We start from the raw sequence: 19,310 nt of genomic DNA on the forward strand, positions 1-19,310 counted from the left end.
TTTGTCAAGCAAGCCTTTACCATAAAGAAATTAAACTAAGGGTCGTATGAACATGATTTGAAGTTACAATTTTGTTTGGAGATGCAATTTGAATTTATTATGTTGCATTTTTTCTCATAAACGTGAAAATCCTACAATTTGTGAATACTATCAAAATCTCCCAATTCTTATATAATCTTACCAAATAAGTAAAACATAGTTCATAAATCAGGTATCGGAGTATCCTAAGGAGCCGCATTAATAAATAGCTTATATCCATGTTCCTTTTTTGCAACTACATGCTATTATAAATTTTCAATGACACATAATTTTACAAAGATTCACTAGTCCAGAAAATAAAAAATAATAGTAACTATCTATTTTTTTAAATATAATCCTTCCACATGGTAAGAACAATTTCTTCATGTCGAGTATAAGTCTTTTTTATAAAATATAAAATGATGGGTCCTTTTTTACAAAATATAAACTTATGGGTCAAATTTTACATTTAAAAAAGTTTTACAAATTGAAATTTGAGATCCTACTTTTGGAGAATTTGGGATTTGAAATTTTGTACATATTTTATAAACAAATGCTAATTTTAAATCAAAAATATATATTGGGATCGCAAATTTTTTGGCCAAACACCTACTAAATGTTTAGCATGCTTTAATTTATGGTTAGCCTGTCAAATTCCTGAAGGAAATTTGCAGGATTGCCCTTCGCTGGGGATGGTCTTTAATGTTTGCCCCTCAAATCAGTGGTCTTTAATTTTTGTTCTTCGCTACAAGCCTCTTGGTTCCAGGTTTGAATCACCGCTCGGTCAAAAATTAAAAAAAGTTTCCCAAAGCATAAGTTGGGATTCGCAGGGCATGAGTTGGACCCCAACGCCTTAGGTTTTAAACTCTGCCTTAAGGCCAAAAAAAAAAAAAAAGAATTATTTTGCAAACCTCTACCTTAAGGCCTGAGTTCGAACCCAGGACCTCTGGGTGTTAAGTGAACGACATAAGACCACCAATTTGAGGGACAAAAATTAAAGACCACCCCCAAAAAGGGCAATCCGGGCAAAAAACATGAATTCCTGATTGACTCGTCGACTTTAAAGGGAGAAGATTAGAAAACAAATAATAGGTACCTCTTGTTATCTCAACATTCTTTAGCACAATCTTAATTAAAGAACGCATTTTTCCCTCTTTCCAAATCACTTACTAGTATCTCAAAACATCTCCTTATTCTCCTCAATATAAATATAAAAGCGTATGTCTATTATTAAAAGCAAAACTAGTGGCACTCAGCCTGTGCTTGCAATTTGTGTTCTTGTATCTTCATCATATAAGCTAACGCAATAATTTTGACCGCATCATATAAACTAGTAGCACTTAGCCTGTTTCCCATGTGTTACTTCTGCATTCTTCTTTTGTTTTTTACTGCTATCCTGCCCTCCATATAACTGCAAACGTCCATCATTCTAAATATAAAATGTATGCCCGTCTAGTTTATTTATAATAGAATTTAATATGTCTGCAAGCATCTTGTAAGCAATGGATAGAAAAGAAAATGATTGAATGTGGATAATTTATTTTCCAGTAATTTAATACGGGAATCTAAAAGCTTCTGCCGTTTTAAGCTTTTGGGTGAAAGAATAAGATTCAAAATTTGTACCATCAAGTCGCAGCAATGGATGAAAAGAAACTAAATCCAAAATGTATTATAAAGATCATACCTATCAATATGGGGCGTTAAAATGTGATGTAAAAGATGGAGGAGCTCTTAGAACCACCAAACGCAATTGACAAACAGATAGATGCACACAATTTTATATACTCGTCCAGATAACTCCTTCCATTGGACAAGATAGTGCTCCAAGTACACGCGCTCACTTGATTATACAGCTTATGAGTAGTATATATATATATATATATTCTATAAGAGGTGCAACAGCCTAGTCCCAGGCCTCCAAGTAATTTATATCCAGGTCATCATGAAAGAGCTGTAAAGAGGGACTCTTTTCCCTAGTATATTATTTTTGCAGATGTTCTCAAAACTGTATAAAGCCAGATTAGTTTGGTTTTAATGTATAATAAGTTCCCCATGTATTAGTATTTCCAGTAATACCAGCTGTGTGACGGGGTGAAATGCCAGAACCTTCTTAATGTCTCGATTTACTTAGGAGCTTTCCCTATCATAAAATTTCACATGCTGCTGACGTCCACTCGGCTTTTATGGAGTTGAAAGGCAGGTGTAATCCAGGTTCCGCAACTGCACTGAATGCCTGACCAATTGAAGTAACCCAATCGAGCTTCACAATGCGCACATAAAAGCTTGCCCTCCAAAGCACCTTCTTCAACTGCATGCCACATTCAGAGGCAGATCAGAAAAGATGCAGCGCACTAATCCAACATCGTACAAAAATGTGACTAAGAAAGAGGGAATGCTTGTGAGCAATATAATCTGTTTAATAAAAGTCAGCTAGTGTTCTCCTGTTGAACCATGTACATAATATTTCATAAAGGGAAACACAAAGGATGGTAAAATTAGGGTGAAGTTATTACCCTTTTGTCCTATGAGAAAATGTTCTGCATATAGCAGGTTCACCTATTTGCGAATGCAATGCCTATAAAGTTCATGAATAGGATGCCATCACATCAGATGTCTGCTCATATGTGTCTAGTTTTAATTCCACTGTAACTCGGGAAAGAGTATAGCCTTAGAGAGGGTTTCTCAAGATATATTAACGATATGATCTGAATTAATCCCATCCTTTGTGACCCAAGATTAGGTTAACTTTACAATTTGAGCTTAAATCTTGCTCCATGAACTGAGCCAACCATGTCTAGGTAATGTTGGCTAGCAATAAATGGAGGTGGTAATCTAGTGTGCTGTACCTGTCCTCATCCATCTTAACGGCTCAACAAAGACCGATGAACACTGGTCGTCTGGTTTGTTGAAAGGATTGCCACTTCTCCTTTTATGCCACTCAAATGCTGTCTCACCCTCTCCTGGAACATGATCGACAACATTCCCCTGCAGCGCCACAACTCTCCGGCATTTCTTGCATCGGTAAGCTCGAGCAGGAGTTGTTCCCTTAGTCAAGGATACATCCACATCTGAGGAAATGTTTTCTGTTGGCAAGCCTGGATCAGCCCCAAATTTAGAGGTGTCTATTCTTTCTCCACGATTATAACAATCACCTAGATACATTAAAAAGATTATTTATATCAAGGGTAGAACTATAACATGCAATGATATTCAGGAACATATATTTATGCAAAGTTCAAGATGTTGCATTGCCATCCAACAGTTGAGACTGTTGCATATTTTAGAGAATATGTAAAAGAAAAGGACAAAAAAAAAGAAAAGAAACAACTTTCCACAACTCTAGATTCATCTGATAGGGTTTATCTCCAGCAATATATTGTCTTGTACCGGAGGTGTGGTGGTAGTTGGATCATCTTTACTTCGGCAGTGGAAGGTTTATTTAATGCTCATCTTTTTCTCACAGGGAAAATTAAATATTTATCCTCGTGGTTCCAGTCGAGTTTCTTAAGTTATAGCCTGCTAAGCTAAACAACAGCTCAGTTTTACAGTTATTTTGATCAATAATAAGTCATCATCTAGAAGTCCAAAATAAGCTGTTATTGACTAGTAAATTCTTTCTTTCCATCCTCCACAACGATGAAATCTTGCGTGAAGCTTCTAATCAGCTAAACCAATGATACCAGCTAGTAGGAGTAATATTTTTACCAAGTAATTGAAGAAACCATTCCATAAAGCGATGAACAGGCTTATTCAAGTTCTATTCCCTTGAACACAAACAAGCTAAAAGGCCTTCGGGATAAAACTTGTGGAAGTGATTTACTCATAAAACCAGCAGCAAATTAAAAAAAAATGAAATCAGTACATACGAAACTAGGGGAAAATAGACTAAAGAGGTATACCCTTAAAACGATAGGAGTACTTCCTCACAAGTCCTTCAAAATTCAATAAATCAGCCATTCATAGCCAAACTAGTTGAGGCTGGCAATAGAAATCATCTATAACTATTCCGCCCCATTTGGACCAATTTTATTCCAATGTTAAATACTCCCTCCATTTCAATTTATGTGAACCTACTTCTTTTTTAGACCGTTCAAGAAAGGAATGATCCCTTTCTAAATTTGAAAACAACTTAATCTGAACTTTCATTTGATCCCTGCTGAGAAGCTTTTATAGTCACACAAATGTCATGTCATGTTTAAGACCACGAGTTTCAAACGTCTTATAGCCACACAAATGTTATGGTATGTTTAAGACCCCAAGTTCCAAAAGTGATTCTTTTCTTTCTTAATGCCCCAATCAAATAGATTCACATAAATTGAAACAGAGGGAATAACATGTTTTTAAACACTAAATAGGGGTCCTCTTAACCCATTTCATCAAAAAAATAGGGGTCCTCTTAACCTATTGAGATTTTATAAATTTTGCACTAATTTGTACACCAACTTACAAGTCACTGACCAGACAATTACACAAGCCACCGAACTTGATGCAAGTCTAAAAAACAATAAATAAACTTTTGTTCCAACTAGTTGGTATTGTCTTTATGGACCATTATCGTTGTTACGTTGGTTTTTTTAGCTAAGTCTGAACTAAATTCGAGAGATTGGAAGTCTTTGAGACAACTTCTGTCTATGACGTCTACCTAATCACCTTTTAAAACATTCAATCTAAGTAGAGGTCTATATGGAGACATGGCTGAACAATCTAGTAGCCGTCTTCTCATTTTATCCACTAAATGTAGCAACCTTAGTCAGATGAAATGATTTCTAATCTTGTTTGGATGTACATCCATCTAAACATATGCATTTTCTACAACACTTATCTTGTAGATACAATTTCACTCGCATATAACATTATTGATCTCTAACCGTTCTTGCCTTTCATTTTGTCGGTATCTTCCTATTTCATAACAATCCCGTAGAGCTCATCCATTTTATGAGCATGCGATCTATTATGCTACTTTCTTAAAAGACTAAGCCTAGATTTTTTAATTGTCTCCATTTATATACTAGAATCCCTTATAATATCACTTAATTTTCATATTAATTTCCAGTAAATATAATTAGTCTTAAATTTACTTATACTAAAACTATTACTCTAGAGAATGATTCTCCATAAATCCAACTTTTGATCAACTCCATTGCCAGTTTCAACAATTAACACGATATTATCTGCAGATTATTCACCGTATAACCTTTTTTTTTTTTTAAATTAGAATATGCACCATAGAACCTTATCTCTTATATTATATCATTCGCAACAAAGTTTAAAAAGTACAAGCCAAGGCAAATGCTACTGTAAATGCATGTTACTGGGAAGCACCTCTGTATCTCCTCTTATTGTTGTTTGATTTGAGACCGGACTCTCACACAGATCATCTATTGTTTTATCAATTATTTCCTTCTCCACGAAAGGACTTCTCTTGGCACTCTATCATGGGCTTTCTGTATGTCAGTGAATGTCATTTGTAAATCCTTTCTATAAATCTTCTTAACAAAAATATAGAGTATGTTGTAAATCTACTGAGCTTAAATCGAAAATAGCTTATGTCTTTGTTATGTGCCTAACTCTATGCTCTCTCACTCTTTCCAAAAGTTACATTGCATGACTCGTAAGTTTATACCACGGTAGTTCACACTTCTTGGAATATCCTTGTACATAAGACAAAAAGGTACTCTTTGTCCACTCGTTTTACATCTTTCTACCCCGCACTGTACCATTGAATAGCTTGGTTAGCCATACAACTCATGATGCAAGCTGAGTTGCCTCAAGGACATGTAGAGAACCGTCCCGGGGATTCCAAGTGTGGATGATACATGGGAGAACGGATTGGAGATGGAAGAGCATCAAAGTGGCTAAATGAATAAAGGAAGGGTATGATTGCAAAAGAGGCCACTTCCTAAATTCAAGACTTTAGGCTAGCCAAACAGGGCCCTTGTCTCATTAAGGGCATTTATGTAATAATGTAGTTGTCTTCTTTATTGGCTTAGTATAAATAGTAGTTCAAACATTTCATTTAGGAGCTTTTGATGAATTGATAAATATTTTGAGTGTTTTAGGGTTATCTCTAGAGAGAGACTTTTGAGAGGCCTTTGGTAGGCTCTTGTTGATTATTGTTTGTTGAGGGACTGGTTGCTTGGGAATTCAATTCCCTTGAGGTCATCCTAAGAGATTGGTGCTATCTAGAGTGTAATTAGGACGTCTTGGTTATTGAAGAACCTTGATTGCCTAATTGTGCCTATTTTTGTGTCAATCGATCTATCTTTTCTTTTCCTTTTGTTTATCTTCTTAATTTCTTGTTTCCGCGTATCCGTTATTGCATCAATTGGTATCAGAGCTTGGATTAGATTTGTTCTATCAAATCTAGCCTAGGGTTTGTTACTATATTAAAAAAAAAAAAAAAAAATCTATCCCAAAATTCGAAAATCCCAAAAATTGTTTCAAATCCTTGTTTTTGTTGTGATTCTAGTGTTAGATTGAGTTCCTTAGTGTTTTAGGGTTTCAAATCCGAAGTTTCGAGTCATTCCAAGTTGTTTTGAGATTTTCACCATTGTTGAGTTGAAGAACTTGAAGTGGGTCTTGTTGATTTGGGTGAAATTGGAGCTTGAAACCTATTGGGCTTTGTTCTACAAGTGAAGGGGAGTCTAGATCTTAAAATTGAAGGAAAAACAAGTTGATTTGGAGGTAATTGAAATTTGAAATTCTTGGTGTTCTTGAAGATCTTCAAATCTTCATAAGGAAGAAGACTCTCCAAAGGGCCATTTGATCCAAAATTTCCAAGCCAAGTTTGGGGAAAAGTGTTTTCTACCCCAAAGTGTAAATACAAGGTTGAGTGGGGCCCAAGAAGTCATCAAAGTTCAGAAAATTAGTCCAAGTTCCAAGAAATTCGAGCTACAAGTCGAGTTCACTGCAGCAGAAAAAGAAGTATAAAATACGGACCGTATTCTAGGATACGGCCCGTATAAAAGCATCGTATAAAAAGGACTACAAAAGGAGAATTCTGTCGAATTGTATCCTTAAATACGGCCACAAAACACGGACAGTATAAGGTTGGTCGTGGAATCTAGTCAACAATTGGAGTATTCTGCCAGTAGAAGGATCTTTAAATACGGACCGTATATTTGGGTAGTATAAGGCAAGGGACAGTGAGATTTCTGCCTCAAAGTGACATCATTATATACGGACACTTACACGGACCGTATCTCTTTATAAGGACTGTATAAGTGAGGTCGTATAAGACAAGATTTTTGGAGAACTTTCTGCCAAGGAGAACATCCTTAAATACGGTCCCACATACGAACCGTACTATATTATACGACCCGTATATTACCATTCCTCAATCGTATTTCTCAAGGTATTCTACATTGATCCAAGTTTCATTTCATTTCCATTTCTCAAAAATTTCTTAACCCTAGTTGTTGGATTTGTGTCCCTTTTGTAGGGAGCAAAAAAAAAAAGGTATAGAAATTTTAAAACTTTCATTATTTCAAATTGATACCTTGGATCAATTGGAGCTTCAAGACCGCGTTTTCAAGTTATCACCTATTCGGGCCCGAAATTTTATTTATTTCCTGATTTTAGCATTCCATTTTCTTGTGTCCCTCAACTAGTAGCCATTTAGTAGTTGTTCCTACTTGTGTTTACTAGTTCTTGTGTCCGCATTTCTTTCATGCTAATTCTTTTCGTGCTTTTCTTCATTTTGACATCGTTGTTAATTTCTTGGCTCAAGTTCGTTAGTTTTGTATCGAGTCGTCCTTTCTTTGATTGAACAAGAATCCATTTCGACCTTAAGTAGCATCGTGCACTTCACCACTTACCGATCTAAAAGAATCAACTTACCTGATCCAATTGAGTGGTAAAAAGCAAGAGAGTGTGAGTTCATTTGAGTGGTGCTAGCCAAGCACAAAAGAGTGTAAACACGTGAGTTGTGAGGTTTGCTTTACTACTAACATTGTTTACTTGTTTTGTTGAGCATTTTAAGCAGGTACTTCTCCATGGATTCCGATTCATGTGATGGCGACTTTGGTGGTTGTGATGTAGAGGAGTATGGCTATAATGATGATTACTATGGGTATGATGAAGGGTGTGATGCTCCTAATGAGAGTTGTGCATACGATTATGGTCATTACAATGAAGAACATGAGGCAAGGAGTACTCATGGATCCTATGTTGAGGCTAATGACCCGGAAGATCAATATGATGACCCTCATGACTATGAAGGTGCTTCGAGTTACGACTCTTACTCTTCTTGTGATGAGCCTAGTGATGGAGATAGTGACCTTGGGTACGAGAATAATGAAGTATCAAGTACTTATGATGAATATGAGCCTCGAGGTCATGAAGAGTCCACTCATAGTCGTTCTACATTTGCAAGTGGTGGTGGTGGATGTTCTAGACCCTCACCCATCAACGAGCATACTTGTCTTAAGGAATATGAGGTCATACCCAACTAAAACTACTCAAGGTGTCGCCAGTAGAGCACAACCTAAGGCCAAGATGAAAGGTAAGCCTAATGGAAGATTTCACTCAATGTTAGTGAAGGTGTTGGAATATGAGGGAGTTTGCCTTGAAATTGATGATTACTTTTGTGATTGTTACATTACCCTCGGTTTCTGGCCATATGGCTAGATTGTTCTGTGTTAGAAAAGAGACCCCACCGTGATACAAGGGGGATATTGGGTTGAGAAGATGGTGAAGGCGATTCTTCTTTGGGGATTATCGTTATGGTGTGAAGTGCTTCCTATGATACACGCGACTTGTGTTTGGGATTTGCTTGGTTTGAAGTACATGGGATCCCATACGAGCAAGATCGGGGCATCGGTATGTGAAAGTGGATAAAAGGGGAAACTTCTCTTTCCACGCATACTTCCTAGAAAGAATCCAAGTGTAAAAGTGCAAGAACCCAATGTGAAATGGCCTACCTTGACTATGGAAGCTAGTGGAGAAGAATATGAGAAATGGGAATTGACGATGGATGAAATCTTTGCTAGTTGCAACTATCCACAAGAAAAGAAGATGAAGTTGGCTATTTGAACTTTTGAGAAGAAGCTTGCACACTATTGGGCATACAAGATGGGAAGCAATACTTGGAATGCATTGAAGAGGGAATTGAGATGCCATTATCCCGAACCACGTCAAAGGGTACATGAGCAAAACCACTTCCCAAAGAGAAGCCAAAAGAGAGGAAGCAAGGTAAAATAACTTATCCTAATACTCTTGCATACGAGTTACTTTGATGTCAATTCGAGTACGAGAGTTAGTTTGCCTTCAGATTGAGCTTAATGATTCTTTCCTCGTATTGTTAATGTCATCGCGGAAGTGTCCCTACACTAGTTGATCCTATTGATGACCGAATTGATTCTTCGCAACGTCAATTTGTGTCCACCTAGTGTGGCACTTCAGTGATTTGAATGATAGTGCATTATCAATCGCTAGTGTGCTCATACACTAGTTGATCCTTTTGACGACCAAGTCGACTCTTCGTAAGATCAATTTGTGTCCACCTAGTGTTGACACGTGTGAGTTGAATGGTAGTACATTGTCATGTGGTAATCATGTTAGAAAATCTTGTGAACTTGACATACTACCAACTAGTGTTGAAATTTGTGTTGATCAACTTGCTTGTAATGATAATTCACTACTTGAGGATCCTTGTGATGTGCTTAATGTGCCTCTGGTGAATGTTGATGTTGATACAGTTGATCATTTGAAAGAGTGTGACACCTCATCTTTATTTGTTTCATGTCAAAATAAGTCCCTTGATCTTGCCTTAGTGTCATGTGATAAGACTCAAAATTGTGATGGTGGTGTGTGTCATGTAGATAGTCATGTGAATGAAAGTATGTTGAAAGATGACGTTTGTCTTTGCGAGAATGAAATTGCATGCTTTGACTCCTCATTGTTCATGGATTACTCTCTCTTAAAAGATAATGCCTTATTCGATCCTAACATGACTATTGAAAGTGAAGTATCTAGTGGAATGTTTTGTAATGTTGAAAGTGTAGCCACTTTTGGGGGAATACATGGTGTTTGAAAATCCACCATGGAGTTGACGACGCCTTTCCTGGCGATGGAGATCTTTCCTTTGGAAATGATAATACACTCGCGGGGAAGCGAGTGTTTTGAAAAGTTTAAGCGTGATACTTGTTTCGGAAATTGCTAATTCTTCCTTGCGTGTTCCGAATGTTAAGAGTACGTTCGACCTTGTTTTTGAACTTAAACAGTGAAACTACATTCGAGGACACCATAGATGAAGTTGTTTTGTATGACACCTTTCTTTATTATCTATTTGCATATGATGACATTCATGCTTTATTGGTGAAGTGCATCTTATGTGGGTAGGGGTCCTATTGGGGTATATAGTTGTTATTCGACCATGCTGGCGCGGGTATCTTTCCCTTTTGATCCCGCCAAGTCTTAACTTTGTGTGAATGGTATCATTTGCAATCGAGGATCATTTGTATGTCATGCCAACTGTATTCAAACCATCGTCTTTTGAATATCCTCATTTCTTGATTCGGGATAGCCAAGTCCTCGGGTGCTATACTGAGAGCTTATTCCCGTGAAGATGGTTGATACTTGGCTATATCACAAATTCCGTGCTTACTTGGCATGGTGGGTTTGGTCCCCACTAACACTAACCTCATCCTTTTCGAGGACTTGGTTTTTGTTTGTCTCCTTTAGCGTGTTTTGCGAGGTATAGATTCGAGGACGAATCCTTTTCGAGCAAGGGAGAATGACGCAAGCCGAGTTGCCTCAAGATACGCAGAACCGTCCTGCGGATTCCAAGCGTGGATGATAGCAATGGGAGGACCTGACGGGGAGATGGAAGAGCATCAAAAGCTGGCTAAACGAGTAAAGGAAGGGTATGATTGCAAAAGAGGCCACTTCCTAAATTCAAGACTTTAGGCTAGCCAAACAAGGCCCTTGTCTCATTAAGGGCATTTATGTAATAATGTAGTTGTCTTCTTTATTAGCTTAGTATAAATAGTAGTTCAAACATTTCATTTAGGGGTTTTGGATGAATTGATAAATATTTTGAGTGTTTTAGGGTTATCTCTAGAGAGAAACTTGTGAGAGGCCTTTGGTAGGTACGTTGTTGATTATTGTCCGTGAGAGGATTGGTTGCTTGGGAATTCAATTCCTCGAGGTCATCAAGAGGTTGGTGCTATCTAGAGTGTAATTAGGAGGTCTTGGTTATTGAAGAACCTTGGTTGCCCAATTGTGCCTATTTTTGTGTCAATCTATCTATCTTTTCTTTTCCTTTTGTTTATCTTCTTAATTTCTCGTTTCCGCGTATCCGTTATTGTATCAACTCAATCTCTCCAAGAAACTTCCAAACCTCTATAAGATACCATTTGGACAACGGGCTTTTCTAATTCTCATATTTTCATGGCATCGTTTACTTCACAAGTGGTGACACAAGACATGTAGAACATTATTTTTTCATATAATAGCTGGCCATGATGAGTCTTTGAGGTCTCCCATTTCACATACATCATATGCTGGACCACCAGCTCCTAGGAAAAGCCTACTTGAGGAACCAAAAGAGGGGGATAATGAGCATTGATGATTTGGTAACCCTAAATATTCATGATCCACAGATTAACTAGCACAAGATAGCACATGGAATTTCATACTACATGAATATCTCTCCTCCAACACTTGAAAGATTTAATAAATCACGAGTTCGCCTTTATAAAGTAGTCACGAGATCAGAAAAATGGAAACAAATAGCACATTCAAGCAATCTTGTACTAAGAACTAAATCTTTGTAGCATGGTTTGTTCGATTAATCCATGGTTACAAACCCTAGAGACAGTTCATTTGGTTAAAAGCAAGAATAGGGCTCCCGAGGGATTTGAAGCTCGCATTAGAATATTGTATATTTCCCATATCCTTCAGTCAATTTGCTCAAAGTTTATATAGATTATTGGATCGACCTAAAATAAATATTCAGGATTTCCCCCATTTTCTATCTTCTTACTATATGTTAAAAGAAAAGAATAATAATCTGAAGATAAACAAAGAAAAATGAGAAAATGGACCTAGGACTTTTAGGTGGAAGCGTTTGTAAACAGTGCTTGCATGATCTACTTTGAAACCCATCTCTTCAAACATTTTCAACTGCAGACAAAAGAAACACAATTTCCTCAGAACCCAGTTGGTTACTGGATAAAGCAGGAAACTAGTTTCAGTATTGATCAAAAAGTGTTGCTTACAAATCACTTCTTACTGCCTATTTCACCTGATCTAGGAAACCATCATTTGGGCAGACAAATTCACAGCTTTGACGCAGCGATTCAATCGCATCTGTAGAAGCAAGGCAGAAGAAACTTCAAACGATAATAAGATAAAAGCGATGAGCTTCAAGGTGTGTAAAAGCAGAAGAATATCAAATTGTGTAAGGTTTTTCAGGCAGCTCAAAAGGAAACCACCACATTTTCTGTGTTGAAATTATGCTCTTCAGCATTCCATAGTGAAGGCCCACATATAGAAACAGAATATAAAGATTGATCAAACCTGCTTGGGATAGTTGTTCAGTTTTCATCAGGTAAGCTGCAATGATGGCTGCACTGAAACCAAAAGAGCAAACAAGGGTGTCAATTGGTCAAATATTAGCAGGATATTGTAAGCAGTAGAACATTTACCAAGAAGACCTAGGCTGTTTGCCCTCCATCAGAGCATAGGCCAAGCTTAAGGAAGCATCTTCCACCATTCTTACATTCAGGTAGAAAGGTACATAATGACCACACCAGTGGAAAAGAATTTTTTTTTTTTTTTTTAAATTGGTAACTGTAGCAGTGGAAAAGAATATTATTGCAGACAACTTAATCACTGTTCTTTTACACAAACACAAAAGTACTGCCAGAATACCCACTTCACTGTAACATAAGCAGAGAATATCATGAAGCCAAATAATAGACCTAGAAAGAAACTGACAAACTTATGCTGGTGATTTATCATATTGACCGCTAAGGGAGAAACTCAAACTGTACTGTAGTCAAAATTTAATAGACATGGCAGGGGAGTTTAGCACCTAAGCCGAAAGATTAAATCATGATAGAGTTAGGCCCTGGAACTGAGGTCCCTATCACCCCCCTCCCCACGAAAAAAAAAAAAAAGAAGAAAGAACGAAAAGTATAAGCCAATGAAAATCTTTATTTGAGACCAATTTCATCTTTGCCAAGCAAGGATCATCATTTTAGACACCACTTTTATGCTTTTCTTATGGATATATAGATCAAGAAAGCAACACAAATGTCTTCAACCCAAAAAGAAAAAGAAAATATTGTACACGGTAATAGTCTGATTAAGTAGCTTCTTACCAAAGTCACCGTTTAAACTCTGAAAGTGACATATCATCTCTTAATGGTAACATATCAAACCATTAGCATATTTACGTTGAAACGAAACCAAATTCATTTTTACTAGTTTGGCAAGTTAAGCAATATAGCCTATCTCATTTTCCAAAACTCGAAAACTAATATTAATGGATGAGTTTTATTTAACAATGAACAAAAGAAAGAAAGAAACGGAGGGTAAGGTCCAGCTCCTGATGCATGTAACTGCTTAAAGTAGCAGGTACTAAGCCTTGAAAAATTGTTGATACATTGTTTTCATATTTATAGCTGAACAGTAGCCTATGCAGTAAATTAACTTCAAGTGATTCATGAAGAAAGCAAAAGAAGCCATTGTATGAATCTGAATCCTCTGCAATAGGTATGCATAGCTCACGAACTGCTCAATGCAGTAAAAGGTAGATATCCACATCTGGCACATCTTTTTTTTTTTTTTTTTTTTTTTTTTTTTGCATCATTCAGCACATTTTCATTTCATGAGGTAGCATATATTCCTTTTTAGCATGTTGCAAAAAGAATATCATATTTCCTTATTTAGAAATAATTTAACTTTACACTTCTCATTTTACCCCTAATGAGATAATTTATAGCCACACAAACCTCTATGGCTTGTTAAGACCAGAAGTTTCAAAGGCTTTCTTTCTTTTTTAGACTCTCACATAAATTGGGGCAGAGAGAGTACTTAGCAAGAGTATTTCTCCCTTTTCTAATGTGTAGTATAAGCTTCGTAAATGTTTCTGTAATATCCATATTATATCTCTGGCTAACTTTCGTCAAGATTGACGCTATTCGTCAAACCCGATCAATCTATACTGGGTGGAGGTCTGTCAGGACTTAGTAGAATGCCCCATCTAATTTACTGAGTCCAGAAGTTGGGACATAACCGACCAAAAAAAGAACGAGCTTATGAGCCATGTAGAAGTAATACCTTCTTGATACACCAGCAAAGCAATGCACCAATACAGACCCCTCTTTTCTACTTTCTTCGATAAAATCCAAACAAACATCTAAAGAATCCAGCAAATTCTCGTTCTCCATGTCTCTCAAGGGCGCAGCCATCCTTATAAACTTCAAATCTTTCCCTGCATACTCTAGCGAGTACAGGAGTTTATTAGGTGCTGCTGAGCTCTTAGTCTCATCAGTTATAGCATCTGCATTTCCCGAATCCCCAACATATACCTTCCGGATCTCTTTGGTTGGTATTGAAAGCCCAGAACGCCATTCTGAGAAAAAGGAGATTGAAGCTGAGCTAAGTACGGACAAGATATGTGTAATTTCATCACTACCATGCTGAAGAACCTCTGCTGCATCGCCTATGTTGCCAATGAATAGATGCTCACGAATCAGATACGGCATATCCCACGAGCAGATTCCTTAACTGCAGACATGAATCTTAATTGTTAAAATTGCCCACAGTTTCTAACAACCAAATTTCTTTTCAAATGATAAAAGAATTTCGTTCACATCATTGAAATCAATACTAAGTTACTAACTATCGTTTTGCCAAAAAAAAAAAATTGTAATATCACATGATCATTTTGTATGATCTCTGTTACATACAAAAGACATTTAAGATGTGTCAAAAGACATTTTTAATATTCTATTTCAAACCACAATTTCTAGACTCGTAACCATTTAAAATTCTGCATAGAACAGTCAATTGCACACTATTCAGATAATCTTACACATTGAAAGCGTTTTCAAAGAGGGAAGTGTGCAAAAAAGTCTGCATTTGAAGAAGATGAAATTAGAGAATGTTGTCAAAAGCTAAAAGCGTAAAATGTACCCAAGTTTTGCTGCGGCTTTAAATTCAAAACACAACTAAAGAACAAACTTTAGTAAAAGAGGCATAATGAAGAAAAAATTAAAGATAATATAATGCGAGTAAAACAACTATAGTGACTAAGCATATGAACCATGAATTATCCTAATAAGACAATTCAATCAATCCCTTGTTTTGCAAGAACTGTTCAAGGACCAAATGGCCCCTTTCCTTCATACTTCATACAAATAAACTAAAACCCCAGGATATATCTTTCCACGGATCGAAGGAGAAAAGACAGTTCGATCGAATATTTATCTTAGATTCTTTTATCTATTAGAAAAAGAGATAATCTACTGTGTTTCCTTTTAGAAAATCTAAAATTCAATAAAAATAAAATAAAATAATTAAAAAGGAGACTGGAAGTGAAAGTCTCCTTCTAGGATCTATTCTTCATCACTATTGGAAAAAAACAAAATATGCCGGATGCAACGATATTGTCTGAATCTCAGTATCTATTGAAAGAATAAAATTCCTTTATGAAAAACATGAGGAAGTAGGAATAAGTAATATAGAATCAACGGATTCTTGATAAAGTAAAATTCCTCAATGACATATTTTATCACAACTAATATTTTTTGGCTAATAGAGGGATCAAATGTTATATAGTTCATTTGTTGGTAGCTTGGAGGATTATAAGCGTGACTCTTGCTTTCCCAATTGGTTGTTTTTGCATTAATTGCTACTTCATTAACCTTATTGATTAGCTTAGACGTTGTATTTGCTTCTCCTGATGGCTGGTCAAGTAACAAAAATGTCGTATTTTCTGGTACATCCTTGTGGATTGGATTAGTCTTTCTGGTGGGCATCCTTAATCCTCTCATCTCCTGAACCAATTGGCTGAAGACCCAAAACCAAAATGGACAACCTAGTTTTTCTCGGTTGTGAGACAAAAAAATCTGAATAGCAACCATAGATATCTTACCAATCCAATTGGATTTTTTCTAACCGGAGCCCGGAACACTATAAAGTATAAAAACATGTCATTTTTACTGACCAAAATTTTTGTTTTAGGTGCCAACAGTTTTAAATTTCCAATTCAGGTTGAGTGATTTGTGCTTCCTTCTTATTATTTTGGTAAGTGACTAGTTTTTTATATTGGAATTTTAAATAACTTTCACTATCAAGTACTTTAACACATTTATTTACAACGTTTCTTCAATGACCAATATATCTCTTTGCCAATTATACTGTTTAGTGTCACATTCTTCAGTCTTCACTCCCACCCTTCACTCCCACCCTGAGCTTTACCTACCTTTTAGGCGTAGCGTCCCACAAATGAGCCTCTAATAACATTCCCACAAATGAGCCTCTAATAACATTCCCACAAATGAGCCTCTAATAACATTCTACGTGAAAGATATAGTGTATGATTTTTTTCTGATGAAATGCACTTGACTAGGTTCTCAATATAGGAACTGAAAGTGACGCTAACATTTCTACAGAATAGCAACTGGAAAGATAAGAAGAATTATGAAAAAAAGGAAGAAAGAACAAGCTAAATGACAGCTGGATTAATTTAGAAAATTCAGAGATTCAGTAACATCAAACGTGTCTTCCTTGACATATGATTGGTCAAAAAACCTCAAAGAATTCTAAGATTAAAACTTTCAAATCCATTACATTATTTTCAAAAGGCTTTTCAACTGCTAAATAAAGCTTAAAGTTTTTCGCTAATCCTATAAAAGAAAAATCTCAATTTCGTTTCCAACTCCAATTAACATAGACCCTACTATTGTTACTTAATAATTAATGATCTTGGTTGCCAAAGTTGTTGGGCGTTATAGGTGTTAATTATCACAACATCTTATACATTAATCTTAACTCGATGGCTCATTTGAAGATACAGTTATTTAAATTTAATTCAGTTTGAATGCTTAACTTTCAAAACAAAAATTGAAATGCAATTATTTGTCTTATTTAACAAGATTTGGCAAATAAATTACACTTTCTCTATCCCAATTTATGTGATATTCTTTTTCTTTTAGTTTGTTGCAAAAAGACACCTTCTATATACAACAACATACCCAGTGAATCCCCACAAAGTGGGGTCTGGAGAGGATAGAGAGTATGCAGACCTTACCCCTACCTTGGGAGGAAATTTTAACCCCCTTTACCACTGAGCTAAGCTTTTGGACACCTTCCTATATTTAGATAGAATTTAATTCAACTTTTTATTTTATTCTTAATGAGATGATTTTTTTTTTTTTTTTGAGACTGGTAACTAAAAGGAAACAAAGTGTTGCTTGCCATTCTTAATGAGATGATTTATAGCCATAGAAACTTATATTGCTTGTTTTAGACCACAAGTTTCAAAGACTTCCTTTTTTTTTCTTTTCTAAAACTTAGTGCTCAATAAAATAACCTCACATAAACTGGGATGGATGGAGTAAAATTTATCAGTTTCACAGTATGCGGATGAACACATTTCATCTTTTAGGATTCATTCTGTTATTCCAATTTTTCTCCTTTACTTCTAATTTGCATTCATTTTCATATTTTCCGGAATTTTTTCCACTTTATTTGAAAATCAGCTTTTGGCCATGAAAATTTCAAATACAACTTGAAGTTTGTATTTTAAATTTGGAAAACACCTAAAACCCTATTTGCACTTTTAGTACATTCAAACAACCAAAAATTCTTAGAAAAAACTATAACCAAACACAACTCCAACTTCAAAAATTCCAAATGAAGTGAAAAATATTTGGTTTTCCTGGCCAAAAAAAAAAAAAAAAAAAAAAAAAAGAAGAAGATAAATGTTGCATAAAATGATTGGCCCTAAGAAGAGAGAATTGCAGCAGTGAGACCTATCACATACAAATAGCTGCGTCAAAACTCACAGATTAATTAAAAAAAAGAAGACGGTAAGGGTTTAAATTTGACGAGTCAGAAAAAAAAATGTAAAAGGAGAGAAAGATATAGAAGATAAAGAAGCGAGTAAAAGAGGAAGATTACCAGCTTGTATTTAAGATGGTCGCCGGACAAAGAGATCGCCAAGATTAAGCACAAGTGTGGCTATTCTTGTTCTTGGCGGAAGAAACTTTGGTCTGATAAAGTTTTAGGCTCATTTCCACAAATACCCCTACGGTCTTTATTTTTTGTACTTCCCCATTTTGAGCACCTTTAAGTTTAGATTTCTATCGCCATAAGTTTATATTTCATTGTCACAAGTTATGTCACATACGGTAAAATTTTCAAAACTCAACATAAAAATGATCAAAGCACATGAAACTCCACAAAAACATGCACAAAAAAGGATAAAGAACATATGTTTTAAAATGCATAATTGCAGTTTCTGAACACTGCAATTATATTTAGTTTTTAAAGATAAATAGTACAGAATTTTCGCCGATCGAAGTAGGTCTCAATATTTTCATTAAATGAGCTACTGAAGCAAAACTTAGAAATCACATATATGGGGGACAAAAATTAAAGATCAGTGTGTTTGAAGGCCAATCTGTGCAAAAACTTCTAAGTTAATTTTGGACCTTAAAAGTTATGTCATAAGATTCATGCCTTAGAAAAGAAGGGACTAGCCTTACATATCTTTTCGTTTAGCTACTCTATCGCTTGAACGTTCCCCTCCAATATTCACGTTTCTACCTTCAAGAGAGTTCGTACCAATATTAGATAATCGATAACATAAACACGCTTGAACTAAAGCTAGGGAAAATTGGGCAGCATCTCCTTTGTTTGTACAACTTTCTCCATATCATGTATCGACTTCTAAACGTTAATAATAACATTCATCATATCATAATCAACAATCTTCATTCACCCTACATTATTCAAGTCTCCCAATTTCCATTCCAAACCATCCATAACCATGGCCATAATACAACATTACATTCATCCTCATATAATGTTTCTCCCATGTTCCTAATATCATTTATAACATAATTATAATCACAACATGTCAAGAATCATGATTCATATTAAGCTACTACTCAACAATGTCACTATTCTCATGTTTGTAACCCATTTTCTATTTCCTTCTATAATCCAAGTCTTTTAATCTCTCCATAGTCCAAAATAACATGAAATGATCATAAAACTTACCTTTGATTAAGTAGGAATGGGTTTTGGGTAGGAATACTCCACTTGAAGAA

At 35.8% G+C, this 19,310-nt stretch overlaps 1 protein-coding gene across 2 annotated transcripts; it reads right to left on the reverse strand.

Annotated features, from left to right (window-relative positions):
• Nucleotides 1–1,657: 1,657 nt before the first annotated feature.
• On the reverse strand, nt 1,658–18,313 carry LOC132031524 (uncharacterized). Of its 2 annotated transcripts, XM_059421520.1 has the most exons (8): nt 18,157–18,313; nt 14,308–14,757; nt 12,669–12,737; nt 12,541–12,593; nt 12,266–12,330; nt 12,066–12,144; nt 2,865–3,170; nt 1,658–2,326 (listed from the first exon to the last, which is right to left on the reverse strand). In XM_059421520.1, exons 2-8 carry the CDS (start codon nt 14,733–14,735, stop codon nt 2,172–2,174), a joined length of 1,155 nt encoding a protein of 384 aa, XP_059277503.1. In that variant the 5' UTR covers nt 14,736–14,757; nt 18,157–18,313; the 3' UTR covers nt 1,658–2,171. The 2 variants fall into 2 exon arrangements, with proteins under 2 accessions (XP_059277503.1, XP_059277504.1); XM_059421521.1 differs by lacking the exon at nt 12,669–12,737 and having other exon boundaries at nt 18,157–18,312.
• Between the last annotated feature and the right edge of the window lie 997 nt (nt 18,314–19,310).

Source organism: Lycium ferocissimum, chromosome 9 (genome assembly GCF_029784015.1).
Source record: "Lycium ferocissimum isolate CSIRO_LF1 chromosome 9, AGI_CSIRO_Lferr_CH_V1, whole genome shotgun sequence".
NCBI classification, from domain to species: Eukaryota; Viridiplantae; Streptophyta; class Magnoliopsida; order Solanales; family Solanaceae; genus Lycium; species Lycium ferocissimum.

Bases quoted from the DNA above. Each gene is read 5' to 3' on its own strand.
- LOC132031524 (XM_059421520.1), bottom strand. From the start codon at position 14,735: ATGCCGTATCTGATTCGTGAGCATCTATTCATTGGCAACATAGGCGAT. The intron at 12,145-12,265 runs GTGAAATAGGCA...TTTTGTCTGCAG, and splicing joins ATGATGGTTTCCTAGATCAG to TTGAAAATGTTTGAAGAGAT. The intron at 2,327-2,864 runs GTACAGCACACT...TGTGGCATGCAG, and splicing joins GTTAAGATGGATGAGGACAG to TTGAAGAAGGTGCTTTGGAG.